The 13,862-nt window shown below is 41.9% G+C and overlaps 1 protein-coding gene across 1 annotated transcript in view; it reads right to left on the bottom strand.

Moving 5' to 3' along the window:
• Nucleotides 1-13,862, bottom strand: part of ZC3H7A (zinc finger CCCH-type containing 7A) — a 125,422-nt gene that overhangs the window by 25,080 nt on the left and 86,480 nt on the right. Inside the window, 6 exon segments of the mRNA XM_030210976.1 lie at nucleotides 4,757-4,865; nucleotides 8,543-8,601; nucleotides 8,604-8,647; nucleotides 11,002-11,015; nucleotides 11,017-11,136; nucleotides 12,429-12,505. Of these exon segments, the coding sequence (XP_030066836.1) occupies nucleotides 4,757-4,865; nucleotides 8,543-8,601; nucleotides 8,604-8,647; nucleotides 11,002-11,015; nucleotides 11,017-11,136; nucleotides 12,429-12,505 (423 nt within the window).

Below are 13,862 nucleotides of genomic sequence, written 5' to 3'. Positions count from 1 at the left end.
AAAGGCTAAGCGGCTAAGGCTCTTCAGCTTGGAGAAAAGGCGACTGAGGGGAGATATGATAGAGGTCTATAAAATAATAAGTGGAGTGGAACGGGTAGATGTGAAGCGTCTGTTTACACTTTCCAAAAATACTAGGACTAGGGGGCATGCGATGAAGCTACAATGTAGTAAATTTAAAACGAATCAGAGAAAAGTTTTATTCACTCAACGTTTAATTAAACTCTGGAATTCGTTGCCAGAGAATGTGGTAAAGGCGGTTAGCTTAGTGGAGTTTAAAAAAGGTTTGGACGATTTCCTAAAGAAAAAGTCCATAGACCATTATTAAATGGGGAAAATCCACTATTTCTGGGATAAGCAGTATAGAATGTTTTGTACTTTTTTGGGATCTTGCCAGTATTTGTGACCTGGATTGGCCACTGTTGGAAACAGGATGCTAGGCTTGATGGACCTTTGGTCTTTCCCAATATGGCAATACTTATGTACTTATGACATACAGCAGATGTGTCTCCAGCCAAGGCTGAAATAGGGAATTGATCCCCCATCGAGCCCGGTTCTTTCCAATGGCTGAAGAACTTGGACACTTTAACATTCTTCTTCATTGCCAACAAATCCAGAAGCAGAGAAACCCTTTGGTCTACTGTCAGCTGAAAACCCTGGTTCGTTAGTTCCATTCACTGGGGTCCAAGTGCTGCCTGCTGAGAAATCTGCCTCCATGTTCAAGGACCCCAGCGATGAGAGCAGCTGACAGATTTTTCTCTGCCCAACTCATGAAGGAGGCTGCCTCCACTGCCATCCGATGGCTGTGGGTTCTGCCTTGCTTGTTGATATAAGCCATCACTGTTGCGTTGTCGGATAAAACTCCCTCGCCAGAAAGGGAGCAAAGTCACTTAAAGCATTCCGTACTGCCTTGAGCTCCAAGTGATTTATCCACCACTGAGATTCCTGTTCCATCCAGATACCCTGTGCCAGATGGAACTTGTAATAAGCTGTCAAACCCAAATTACTGGTGTCTGAACTCAACATCTCCCATTGTGTTCTCAGAAAGGGACCTTCAATGGTCAAATTCCCGGACAACCACCACTGCATACTCTGTCTGGCATCCAGCGTCCAAGGAAGGTGAAGGTTGTACTTCTACGACACCGGAGACCAGCGGCTGAGAACAGACTCCTGTAATGGCCTCATGTGAGCCCCTGACCATGGCACCACTTCGATTGCCATCATCACTGACCCCAGAACCTGGACATAGTCCTAGACCCTGGGCCTGCCTCCACTGAGGAGAAAAAGAATTTGTTGAACCAGCTCTGACCTCCTGTGCTCTGTGAGGACAATCCTTTTTCACACTAACAAAAAGAATGCCCAGATACTCCAGCGTTTGCAATGGAGTTAATCTGCTCTTTCTCAAAATTGATCATCCAACCCAGCGACTGCAGGAGATGGACAACTTTGCTGTCGTCAACACACTATCTGAACAAGATGATGCACGAACGAGCCAGTCTTCAAGATACAGGTGAATTCTGCTTCCCTGGCACAGAAGAAAGGTCACCACCACCACCAGAACCTTGGTAAATGTTCTTGGAGCTGTGGTGAGACTGAAGTGCAAAGCCCTGAACTGGAAGTAATAGCCCAGCACTGCAAAATGTAGAAACCTCTGATGCGGTGGCCATTTGGGTATATGCAAATATGCCTCCTTGAGATCAAGGGAAGTAAGAAATTCTCCCACTTGAACTGAGGTTATGACTGCTCTTGGTGTCTCCATGCAAAGAAGTACACTTGGAAGTAGCAGTTTAGACCTTTGAGATCTAACATCAGACAAAAGGTGCCTTCCTTCTTTGGGACAATGAAGTAGACAGAGTATCTGCCTTGTCCATGTTCGGCCTGGGAAACTGGAACAATGTGCCCGGAGCACCAGCAAGGAATCCACGATGGTCTGAACCTTGACTGCCTTGGTTTCTTTTCAACAACGAGACGGCAAGAAGAGAGGAGCAACTGGGCAGAACTCCAACTTGTAATCTTCTGTAAGAATATCCAAAACCCACTTGTCTGACATGATTTTGGCCCACTTCCTCCCAAAACTCTTGAAGAGGTTCTCCCACCGGAAGAAGAGAAGAGTGGATCAGCCTTGCATCATTGCGAAGCTCTGGATGCATTGGGTGCTCTAGCTAACTAAGAGGAGGATGTCCTGTCCACAAAAAAGGAAGATTGGGTGTGTCTGAAAGCAGGACTTCTGACAATATTGCTGACGACCAGGCTGGTCCATCTGCTGTTTCAAAACTGAGATCCCCCTGAAGACGGACAGAGGCTTTTGGCTTATCCTCCGGCAGCCGCTATGGCTTAGTTTCCTCCAGTTCTTTCACCAAGCCACTTGCCCTGAAAAAGCAGTTTAATTAGACATGACTTTGAAGCTGCATCCCACTGCCCATGCCACAACCACAGCTGCCGACATGTCATGACAACCAAAGATGTACTCCGGGCTGTAATCTGTAATGTCATAAACAGCATCTGCCAAATAGGCCAACCCTGCTTCCAGCAGGGCGTTATGGCACCCGTCTTGTGTTCCCGACTGCTGATGCCACTTCGGCATGTTCTTGCCACGAATGAGCTGCACACTGTCGCTTTGAAGGCCCAAAGAGGCCACTTCACAGGCTTGTTTCTGCGAGTCTTCTAGCTTCCTATCCTGTAGGTTCTTTTAGGCAATGTCCCCTTCCACTGGCAAGGTGGTCTTCTTAATCACCGCCATAACAGGGAGTCCACACTTGGAAGCTGCAATTTGTCCTGCTCCTCAGGAACTAATGGATAGAAAGCAAACCATGGCTCTTCCCACTCTCACTCCTGCATCTAGTGAGACCCATTCTGCTGTAATCAGGTCATGAATGTCTGGATGCATGGGACGGCCTTAGAAAGGGCTCTAAGGCCCCTAATGATTGATGAAGATGTAACTCCCGATGTTGAAGCAGAAGGCTCCTCAATGGAAAGAACTGCCAGCACCTCAGAAATAAGAGTACTGAGCTCCTCTTATAAAATAACCTAAGTACTTTCGTTCATCCCGCTCCTTAGGGGGGAAACTGAAGCACCTTGCAGTAACTCTGACTGTCCCTGCTTCAGTAAATAAGCTGGTGTAAGAGCAATATAAACTCTGGAGAAAACAAAGATCCCAATGTAGCTGAATGCTCTATCGGGCCACTTCAGGCACAGGCAGCTCCTTGTGACTCTGGGCAAGTCACTTAACCCTCCATTGCCCATGTAAGCCGCATTGAGCCTGCCATGAGTGGGAAAGCGCGGGGTACAAATGTAACAAAAATAAAAAAAATAAAAATAAAATGGTGGCTGTACTCCGCCCATGACTGCTCCTCACTGCCAGTGCTCTCCTGCCAACAAACTACAAACCGACCCTGCCAGAGACCAGGAATACTCAGCATATTTGGATGCTGCGCTGAATTCAAAATGTGCTGCCGTCAACTGTTTCCTCTGCGTCCCACGGGATTCCCAGCTTGTACACATTGCAATGTCTTGATGCCAGCCAGTGGGTCCCACAGTGGGACCACCACTTAACTGCTCGTGCAGTTACTGTCACCAGGACAGCACAGCACAACACAACGTGTCCCAACGGCGCGTCAGGATTCCTCCCCTGCACCAAGTAGAATTTGCAGCCTTCCAAGTGGTTCTGAGTCAAACTTTAGTTGGACTTACCATTGTAGGCTGCTCTCCTCAAGCTCACGGTTTCCACAAGTCTTACCACAGATGAGAAATGCTCAGGACTGATACTCTGTCCCACATTCTCCAGTAAACCTCTTTCCTTCTTTCATTTTTAAGATTGTCGTGCTGAAAAAGGAGAGCTCCACAGGAAACAAGGGAGAAGTGAAGGGAGGAAAGAAGTAATCATGGGACATCACAGGATCTGAAGACCTCCTGATATGACTGCAGACTCAAGCCACCTGCAAAGCTCAACTGGGGACCAGTTCACCAACTGGTGACCACTGGACCAAGAACAAATCACTCAGAACCAGAGACTGAAAAGTGTGTCCATCTACCCGCTGGAGACAGAAAATACCGAGGAGCTGGACTGGATGCCAAGATCCATATGTCTCAGCTCAGTTTACAGTTCTGTATCACCATCTGTTGGTTGATGGACACAACTATCCCACAGTTTCTGGAATAGTGGGAAGCAACGGGGGGGAGGGGGGGGGGGAATAATGTGATAAGAAGTGTAGCTGCAACAAATCCTATTTTTCTGTATTTATGAGTATGCAAGTAACCTGGGGGGCCCATGAAAACTCCCATCTGGGACTTATGCCATCTTACAGCATGACAAAATAGTTGATGAATAATGGTGCATGTGTACTTGGGTGAACTATGGTTTGACAGCATGTATGTGGGTGGGGTGGAGTGGAGGCCATTAATGAAGATTTTGCCTCCCGTATGCTCTAAACATATATTTCAGGCCATGCTAAATATTGCTAAAGCTCTCAATCTGGTTTTAATTAAAGTTAAACTCTGAATATTTTCTGGCATTCACTCTCCAGAGCCCAAAACAATTTTGGAGAATCAAGTCCTTTATCACAAGGCATGCTGTAACAATTCACCAATAGGATTCCAATGGAGATGAACAATTCTTGTGTTAGACAAAATAGGTATTAAAGCTCAAATAAACAATACTGTGAACTTCTACACACTCAAAAAAAATGCAGGAGAAACAATATAATCTAACTTTAAAAATGAAAAACATTAGCTATCTCAAAAAACGACCACGTCTACTTACTGCTATTCTCTCTCATGTATGTCCACATTTCTCTCTCCTCTGGACTATGGGCAAAAGAGCAGTTTCCCACATACTGACATTTTTTGCCTGTAGCAATGTGATTGCACAACTGCAGATGAAAAGAAACAAATCAGTGTCTTTAGGCATTTGAGGCAGACAATGCGAGGCATATTGTGGCCAGCATTATTCTTTAAAAAGCTGCAGTGCAGCAGCCATGTTGATGAAAAAACCTTGATACGGTGATGAAAATTAACATCACAATATAAAATTAACCTAACAGGCCATTATAAACTAGAGATGGACTGTCATTTGCTGATATAATGTGAACTCTTCTCAAATAGTACATACTATCCCCTGGATTCTATATATGGCGCTCAAAGATGTGAGCTGAAATTTGTGCATAACTGAGTAATGAGACAATTAATGCCAATGATTGAATGCTATCGATTACTGGCGTTAATTGGCCTCAACTGGGAGTTGTGTGCATATCTCGTTGTACTCTATTCTACTACACTGCACGTACAAAATCTCATGGAGTGCAGTCCAAAAGGGGGCATATTACAACTGCTTAATCATCTACCTACTCAATGCAAAATATGATTTAAGACCCTGTGTTACGATTTCAAGTCATATGTTATGGGAAACCTCAATATCTTGACTCTTTTCTATCTCCTTATGTATCACGAAGTTCTCTCTGTTCATCCCAGCAGTTGCTTTTGAACGTGTCCGATTGGGTTCATCTACAGGTAAGCCTGGGAGAGCTATTGCTTATCCCTGGAAATGAACTATGAGAAACACACCTATGGTTTGGGATCTGCCAGATACTTGTGACCCAGACTGGTCATTGTTGGGAGACAGGATACTGGACTTTATGGACACTGGTCTGACTTAACATGACTTTTCTTATGTTCTTACAAAGTACTTTTTTTTTTTTGGTCCTTGACTGTGAAATTATTAGTTCACTTAGAAGCAGACTATTTGAAAATTCAGAAATGATTAACCTGTCTTTTTTGTTAATGGAAAGAGGATGAGTTGATTACTGGATAATTAGAGAGAGGTGCTGGGGGGAATGGATAGAAAATGGCATCAATATAGGGCTGAGGAAGGATAAGGTAATGCATAAGAACTGCCAAACTGGGTCAGAACAAGGGTCCACAAAACCCAGTATTCTGTTTTCAGCCATAGCCAACTCAGGTCACAAGTGCTTGATAGAGTCCTAAATAGTATCAAGATTCCATACTGCTTACCCTCAGATCATCAAACAGTTGCATAAAGTATGTAATCAAACAAATAAATAATTTCTTTTTATATAACATTACCAAAAGTCATCCCTTCCGTTCTAAGCACACCATCAAAACACTCTTCTATACTCTCTCATCACCTTCTTACACTACTGCATTCTGTTCCTTACAGGTCTCCCAGTGAACGACATATCTCTATTAGCCTACTCAAAATTCAGCTGCATGACTTTTCTTTCAAAGCTTGCCTAAAATGCTTTTACATCTTATATCCTGCCTCTCCCTGATCACAGCCTTGCTGTTTTTAACCACATTTACTATGATAAATACGTTTCCTTAAGCCCTCTGTGTGTTGACTACACTGTAAGCGTCACAAAACAGGGACTGTCTTCTTATGCAATGTTACTGTGATAATACTGATGAAATGAATGTTATGATATACTGTATTTGATGATTTTATGTATATTTTGATGTAGCCTGCTTTGGTCTAAGGTAGGATATAAATATTAAAATAAATAAAAATAAATATCTGAGCAATGCTACCTATATCCAATAGTGCTACAGAAAGTAGTAGTAAGTTTAAATAATGATGGACATTATGGAGAAAATACAACAATTTTCAAAATTGCACCTAATTTATAAAAATATGCTACAATAACATAGGTTCCCAAAACTAGCCCCTCTATAGGCAATGTACAAATGCCCTTGCACAAATTAACAGCTGCTTTAAGAGAGGTCTAAATATATGTGTACAACCTATGTGCGTATGTATGTATTTTATAAACTATGTCCAAACTACATCCCTGGGAATGCCTATGTTCTGAAGCAAGCACTATCTTTCTGTGTGACTACTTTTTTTTCTATTTATTTTAATATATTTTTTATTGAAATTCAAACATACAAGGTACTGAACAATAATAATAAACCACCCCCCCCCCCCCAGTAACAATAATCTTTCATATACCCAACCATCCCCCAACTTCTGAACAGTAAAGATTTTATGATAAAGAACAGACCAGCTCCATTGTCTGGGGCCTTGGTCCTTATGACCCCAAATTCACTCATACCAGAAGAACATAACCCCCCCCTTCCCCACCTGATACTGCACCTGAACCTAATTATGGGCTAAAACCCGATTCAGGACTAGACTGCGTGCCCTGGGTGATATTTTCTGCAGATAGGCGTCCCATACTAATAGAAACCTTTTCTGTCTCTTAGAAGGAGATGTGCTTGTGTGGCTAATTTTTATATGTGCACACACCTGCACAACCTCATGACAGACATCTTGCACATGCATATCATGCTTTTGCACATGAATAATGCTTTATAAAATTACCCCCACACTATTCAGGTAGAATCTCCTCCCAAGAAAACCATAGCCTAGTGGGTCATTCAGGGATGAAAACAACTCTACAAAAATAGGCAGCAATATACAAAACAGCAACATCATTGCTATTCCTTATTATAATCCTATGATCACTTTGAATTTTAGAATTGATTCAATTATTGAGAGTAATTTTTTAAACTAGTTGCTTGGATCAAGATGGTAAAAAAGTACCTATCTGCACCTATTTATAAAAAAAAAAAACATCTAGATGCCTATGGGGTCCTTTTACTAAGGCATGCTAACAGGATTTAGAGTGCGCTAAATGATAAGAGGTCTATTATAATCCAATGGCATCTTATCATTTAGAACATGCTAATTGTTAGCACACCTTAGTAAAAGGACCCCTATATATCTTCACAAAATATTAGCATAAATCCTCTATAAATCATGGGTAAAATGAATCTGCATAAATTTTCATCTACTCACGAGCAAGTGTAAATAAATGTACAAGCATAGTTTATAAAGTATATGTGTAAATTAGAACTGCGTCCCCGAACATGTCTACACTGAACATGTGGGGTTATTGATAAAATAATAAGACTGCTGTTACTTTTGCTTTGCACAAGTTTAATTGCAGCTTCACTTCCTGAACATGTAACTTTTTGGCCTATATTTCCTTCTGGAAGAGGATTAGTAGTATCTATAGATGCTACAGATTTGTTTGGACTCCTGATGCAGGCAGCCATGCTGAAACACAGATCGTGTCAAGTCCCGTATAGGAAACTGAATAGCATCTTTGTAAATAAAGACTTTTTAAGGACTTTGGCTGTTGATTTGACATTGGTTATCTCCACTGTTTGCTGTTATTTATAAGAGGCTTATTAAAATTACTCTCATTATGCTACTTCACTCAAGTCCCTTGACTGATCTCCAAAGGTAAAAAAAAGGCCTGAATGTGCCCATTTAATTTCAGGTCTCTCTGATGCCAATGATTGAACATGCCTTTGAGGAGGCCTAAGTGTGGCTAGTAATAGATATTTTATATCAAAGAGCTATCAAGTTAAAAAAAAATCACAGCCACTGTTTCATTTGCTTTTCAAATTGCTTCTGTGAAAATATTGAGAATTTTGCCCTATAATATTAAGGAAATATTGCTGCTTCAAAAGAGTTCTTAAAGTAGAAACTAATTCCTGTTATATAAAGATTAAGAGAAAAGAGTACATCAAACTGCAGAGGTACTGGTTTCTTTGTGGGAAGAGGGCGGATGGTCATCCACTTCTGCGTTCTTTAGACATCACCAGCATAACACGGCGATCTTTGGTCCATCTACAAAATAAAAATACAGCTAAGGAGGAGTTTTCCCTTATTGTATGAATTGCAACAGCTGCCAGAGCACAAATACATTTTACTTTTGTCCCTAACATACAAAGCCTTGTATGGTATCAATCTCAAATATCTCTCGTTAGTTACTTTCCCAGATAACAGAGATCTTCAAAAGCAACTTTTTATCACCCCCCCCCCCCCACCTCACAGGATACATGATGGGCATATTTTCAAAGCACTTAGCCTTCCAACGTTCCATAGAAACCTATGAAACTTTAGAAGGCTAAGAGGGAGATGCATCATCAAACGTTTAAAAATAAAAACGTAAAAGTGCTTAACGATTTTTAAAAACGAGGAAGCAGTAGAAAACGCTCCAGAAATGTTCGGATCGGTATTGCAAAGTAGGATTTATCACAGAATCGTTAAAACCCGTCGTAAATCAGCGCCAAAAGCATGCGCAGAGCAGCCGAGCGTTATGCTGGCTGTTCTGCGCATGCCACAAAGATGTCACAGATGTCAAAACAAAAAAAAAACCCACAAACACGTGTGTTGCGGGAGGGGGGCAAGGGCGCTCGTCTATGAGCATCCTGTATGGACACCTTGCCCCCCCCCCCCCCCCCCCCCCCGCATGAAAAAACTCCAATTTTAGCGCCCTTGCCCCCTCCCCGATTTTTTTTTTTCTTTTTGGTGCTGAGGGAGAGGGGAGCAGCGGCGACCTGGGGCATCAATAAAGGACGCCCCTGACATGCGTTTTCGCCCCCCCTAGTTATTTTTTTTAATAGATTTCACTTGTAAACTTGTAGCAGACAGCCCTAACGAGAGGTACAGACCTCTCGTTAGATTTCCTGCCTTTTTTCCTGCGTAAAGGCAATCGGAAAAGGTTAGTGCATCTCGTTTCAATGGGGTTTGTACACTAATTGCTCATCTGCATTCCGTTTTCGTTAGCTGCTAGCTTCCTCGGTAAAGCCCTCTGATGCATGCAATGGATCAAACTTTCCTCGTTGGAGGGTCATTAAAGGCTCATTAAGCTTTAGTGCATCTGGTTCTAAGTGCTTTGAAAATATGCCTCAAAGTAACATAGTAGATGACGGCAGAAAAGACCTGCACGGTCCATCTAGTCTGCCCAACAAGATAAACTCATATGTGCTACTTTTTGTGTATACCTTACCTTGATTTGTATCTGCCATTTTCAGGGCACAGACCGTAGAAGTCTGCCCAGCACTAGCCCCCGCCTCCCAACCACCAGCCCTGCCTCCCCCCACCGGCTCTATAAAAACTTTCTTTACCACAGCACCATACTTGAGGAATTTACTTCCCATTAACTTTCAATGACAGAAAGAATTGACTCTGCTATTTAATGGTTTTAGATTTGTTGCATGGTGCTGAGTTTTTAAAGGTGTATTTTTATAATACTTTTGTAGGCTGTATAATGTATAGTCTCCTGATTATTACTGTTTGTCCTTTGTGAACACTGTTATAGTATTTTCATCCCAAATACTTTGGCTTTTATATAGCCTTGGTCAGCAGTGTTGCAAAGGTGATCTGTAAGTTTTTAGAATTAAATTAAAAATTTAAATTAAAGGTACTAAGATATTAGCAGAAGGCACAACATAAAAGGTGCAGCTAGAAAGCAAAAGCTAAACTGGTTCAATCCGTTCAGAACTCTGCTGCGCGTCTTATCTTCTACCTAGACCAATATGCTCATATCATCCCTCTCCTCAAGTCAATTCACTGGCTTCCGAACAGGTACCACATATAATTCAAGCTTCTCTTATTAACCTACAAATGCACTCAATCTGCAGCCCCTCATTACCTGTCTACCCTCATCTCCCCTTACGCTCCTACCCGTAACCTCCACTCACAGGACAAATCCCTCCTCTCAGTACCCTTCTCCACCACCGCCAACTCCAGGCTCCGCCCTTTCTGCCTCGCCTCACCCTATGCTTGGAATAAACTCCCTGAGCCCATACGCCAAGCCCCCTCCCTGCCCATCTTCAAATCCTTGCTCAAAGCCCACCTCTTCAATGTCGCTTTCGGCACCTAACCATTATTCATCTATTCAGGAAATCTAGACTGCCCCAATTTGATTGACTGCACTTGTTTGTCCTTTAGATTGTAAGCTCCTTCGAGCAGGGACTGTCCTCTGTGTTAAATTGTACAGCGCTGCGTAACCCTGGTAGCGCTTTATAAATGTTAAGTAGTAGGATCAACAACTCTGCAGCACGAGCCTCAAATCTTTTCTGCTGCCAATATATATTTCTCATTCTTAGCTTTTGTAGTTTTTTTTGTCCAAACAATCATCAGTGTTGCATTAGGTCTGTAGCACAGGACCAGTCATACTGAGAACTCAGACTTACGGGTGTCTTGCTTTTTGCGCTGCAGTACTTTTTGTTTTTGTCTGGCTCAATAACTTGCCCATTTCTCCAACATTGGGCACATACAAATTTCATCTTTAGATCCAAAGACCCCATCTTCTTTTGTCTTACAAGTACCTTAATAGGAGGAGAAAAACGTGTTTTACAATGCACACTGATTGTTAACCTTTGAGGTCTCTTGGAGCATGTTAGGACAAGTCTTGTGATGAAGTCAAATCTCCATTCGGACACTAGCATTCTCTAAACTCAAGCGAGTTACTGTATCTCTATACAACCACCACTTTCATCCCTCTCCTATTCTGGAAGATCACATGCAGTTCGGGATCCAGAAAATTGTTGCTAGAGCCATCCATCATAGAGGTGGTTGCATATATGTTTCTGAAGTATTTAAAACAAAAATCCTCCAAAAACATAGTTTAATCCTATTTGAAAGCATTACAAAAACAAACAAAAAAAAGCCCTTGTTAGTGTTTATGCTGTATTCGAAGGAGGCCCAGCCACAGCACTGACAGCTTGCAGCACAGCAGACCCAGGTCTCAATACTCCTGGTGTGAAGGGAAAATTGTGTGACGCTACAATGGGGTGAGCTGAGCACCAATTCTATAACTGAATCTGTGTGCACAGAACTAGGCCCAAAGATGTGTGCATAATGTGCCAGGCCAATGGCAGGCGTAAGTGAGCACACCTAAGCACTATCTATATCACATGTGTAAGTTGTAACCACGCCTATATCCTATCCACATATATACCGTCCTGTAATTATATGCTAAGGTACATCACACTACTTTATAGAATAGTGCATAGTGCACATAGACATGTGTTTTCCACTCTGCAACTGTCTCCCTTCCCTCTCTGCAGTTTTCCTGTCTTTCTTCCCATTTTGATGTCCATCTATCCCCATCCTTCCTTGTCCCGCTCTGTTGTTTCTTCCCCCCACCCCAGCAATATTCCACCATTTTACAATGCATTTGTCACCAGTTCCTCTCCCAAACTTCAGTCACTGTAGACTACAGATAGCCAGAGGTCACAATCAAGCAGCAAGGATCCTAGTAAATGCTAGGCCTACTACTCCGATGCTGTTACTGGAAAAGGGATTATGATTCTTTATCAACTGATTTTGGACATTCTTTTTCTTTGAGACCACACACTGGAAAAAGCTATAACAACTGGGCAAGAAAGCTATATCAGAAGTTATTTTATTTATCAAATAATATACTCAGGGAAGATGAATACTTGCTTTAAATTCAAATACTATAAGCATTCCTGCAGATAATACATGCCATATTATTATAAGGAGATGTTTCCTAATTAACCTTTTCCCCACTCAAACATGAACCCCTCTCACACACAAGCATGATAAGCTATACATCATTCTTAATCAGAAAGGGATGTTCAGGAAAAGGAAATACCTGGGGACCTGGTGCACCCACTTCCATACTTTGCAAATATTTTCTTGATTCTTGGGCAACGGCTTCTAACGAAATACCTATATATCATCACAAAATAAGATACAGTATAACGTAAACGTGTACACTTTACAAATAAAAACATTTCTATGTAATCCCGTTTTTTTCAATTCACAATTTAAATTTGTTTTTTCTTGTAATAACTTTTTTAATGTAATAGGTGTAAGTCTACTATGCCCATGTGGTACAAATTACTATCTGGTCAATATTGAGCTGGCGGAGCTCAGTGTTTCAGTAAATGCTGACTACCACCAGCTAACTTAAACCCAGATATTCAATGTTGGGCCCTATCCAGCCACCAGCACTCAATATCTGGGTCTTTGATAGCACCCAGAAGTTATGGGATAAGGTCGATATTCAGTGCTGCACCTGCATAGCTAACGATGGCAGAGTCAGAACTGCCTTTTCTGTGGTCCTACATGCCCGGGTTAGCTAAGTAGACCCACATTATTTAGTGAACGGGGATCTTCAGAATTCTTAACAGCATATACCATCCAGGAACCATGTTCCAATACAATAATGGTTCTGTTCTCATCGTCATTGATCAACCCGCTTTCCTCCATATTTTTCCATTTTGAACAAAATGGAAAAATATGGAGGAAAGCGGGTTGATCAATGACGATGAGAACAGCACCATTATTATATTGGAACATGGTTCCTAGATGGTATATGCTGTTAAGAATTCTGAAGATCCCCGTTCACTGAATAATGTGGGTCTATGAATGAATATGTTGGACACACTGTGAGAATATTGACTATTTATAAAAGTGATATGATATATAGTGTCTGGGAAAATATGGAAATCGGTTAGCTAAGTAGGCACTGCATAACTCTCAGTTCCTCCCCAACTCTGCCTCTGGACCACCTCGGCACTACTAATGAGTGTTGTAGCGATCAGAGCCAATATTCAGTGGATTGTCTGGTTATGTGCAACTGAATATTGGCTCCTGGGTCATCCAGTACGATTTAACTGGGCAGCAGCCTCTCTAATCTGGTTTAAATCGCTTTGAATATCGACCCCATATGTCACAAATTCAGGTAGAAAGTGAATTACATCTTCTATTTTTGACAATGCCAGCCTTTTCCATTTTTCCTGAGCTCATAGCTCAGTTACAGCCTACCTCAGTCTATACACTGTGAGCTAAGGAACTGTAAGGTGAAATTTAAATGTAACTGTTAATTTTCTTTCCTGGGTTCGGCCAGATAAATCTGAAGGCCAGATGTACTATACAGTATCTCCTAGGTTCCATTACAGAACGCAAGTGTAACCCACTATAAATGTGGCTAACACTTAGGTATTTATAGTTACATCAGCATAGAGCTGGGTGTAAGTATGGGTACTTAAACTACTACTACTTAACATTTCTAAAGCGCTAC

This window comes from Microcaecilia unicolor, chromosome 8, assembly GCF_901765095.1.
Source record: "Microcaecilia unicolor chromosome 8, aMicUni1.1, whole genome shotgun sequence".
Classification (NCBI taxonomy): Eukaryota; Metazoa; Chordata; class Amphibia; order Gymnophiona; family Siphonopidae; genus Microcaecilia; species Microcaecilia unicolor.
This window is presented reverse-complemented; position numbering and strand designations above follow the sequence as displayed.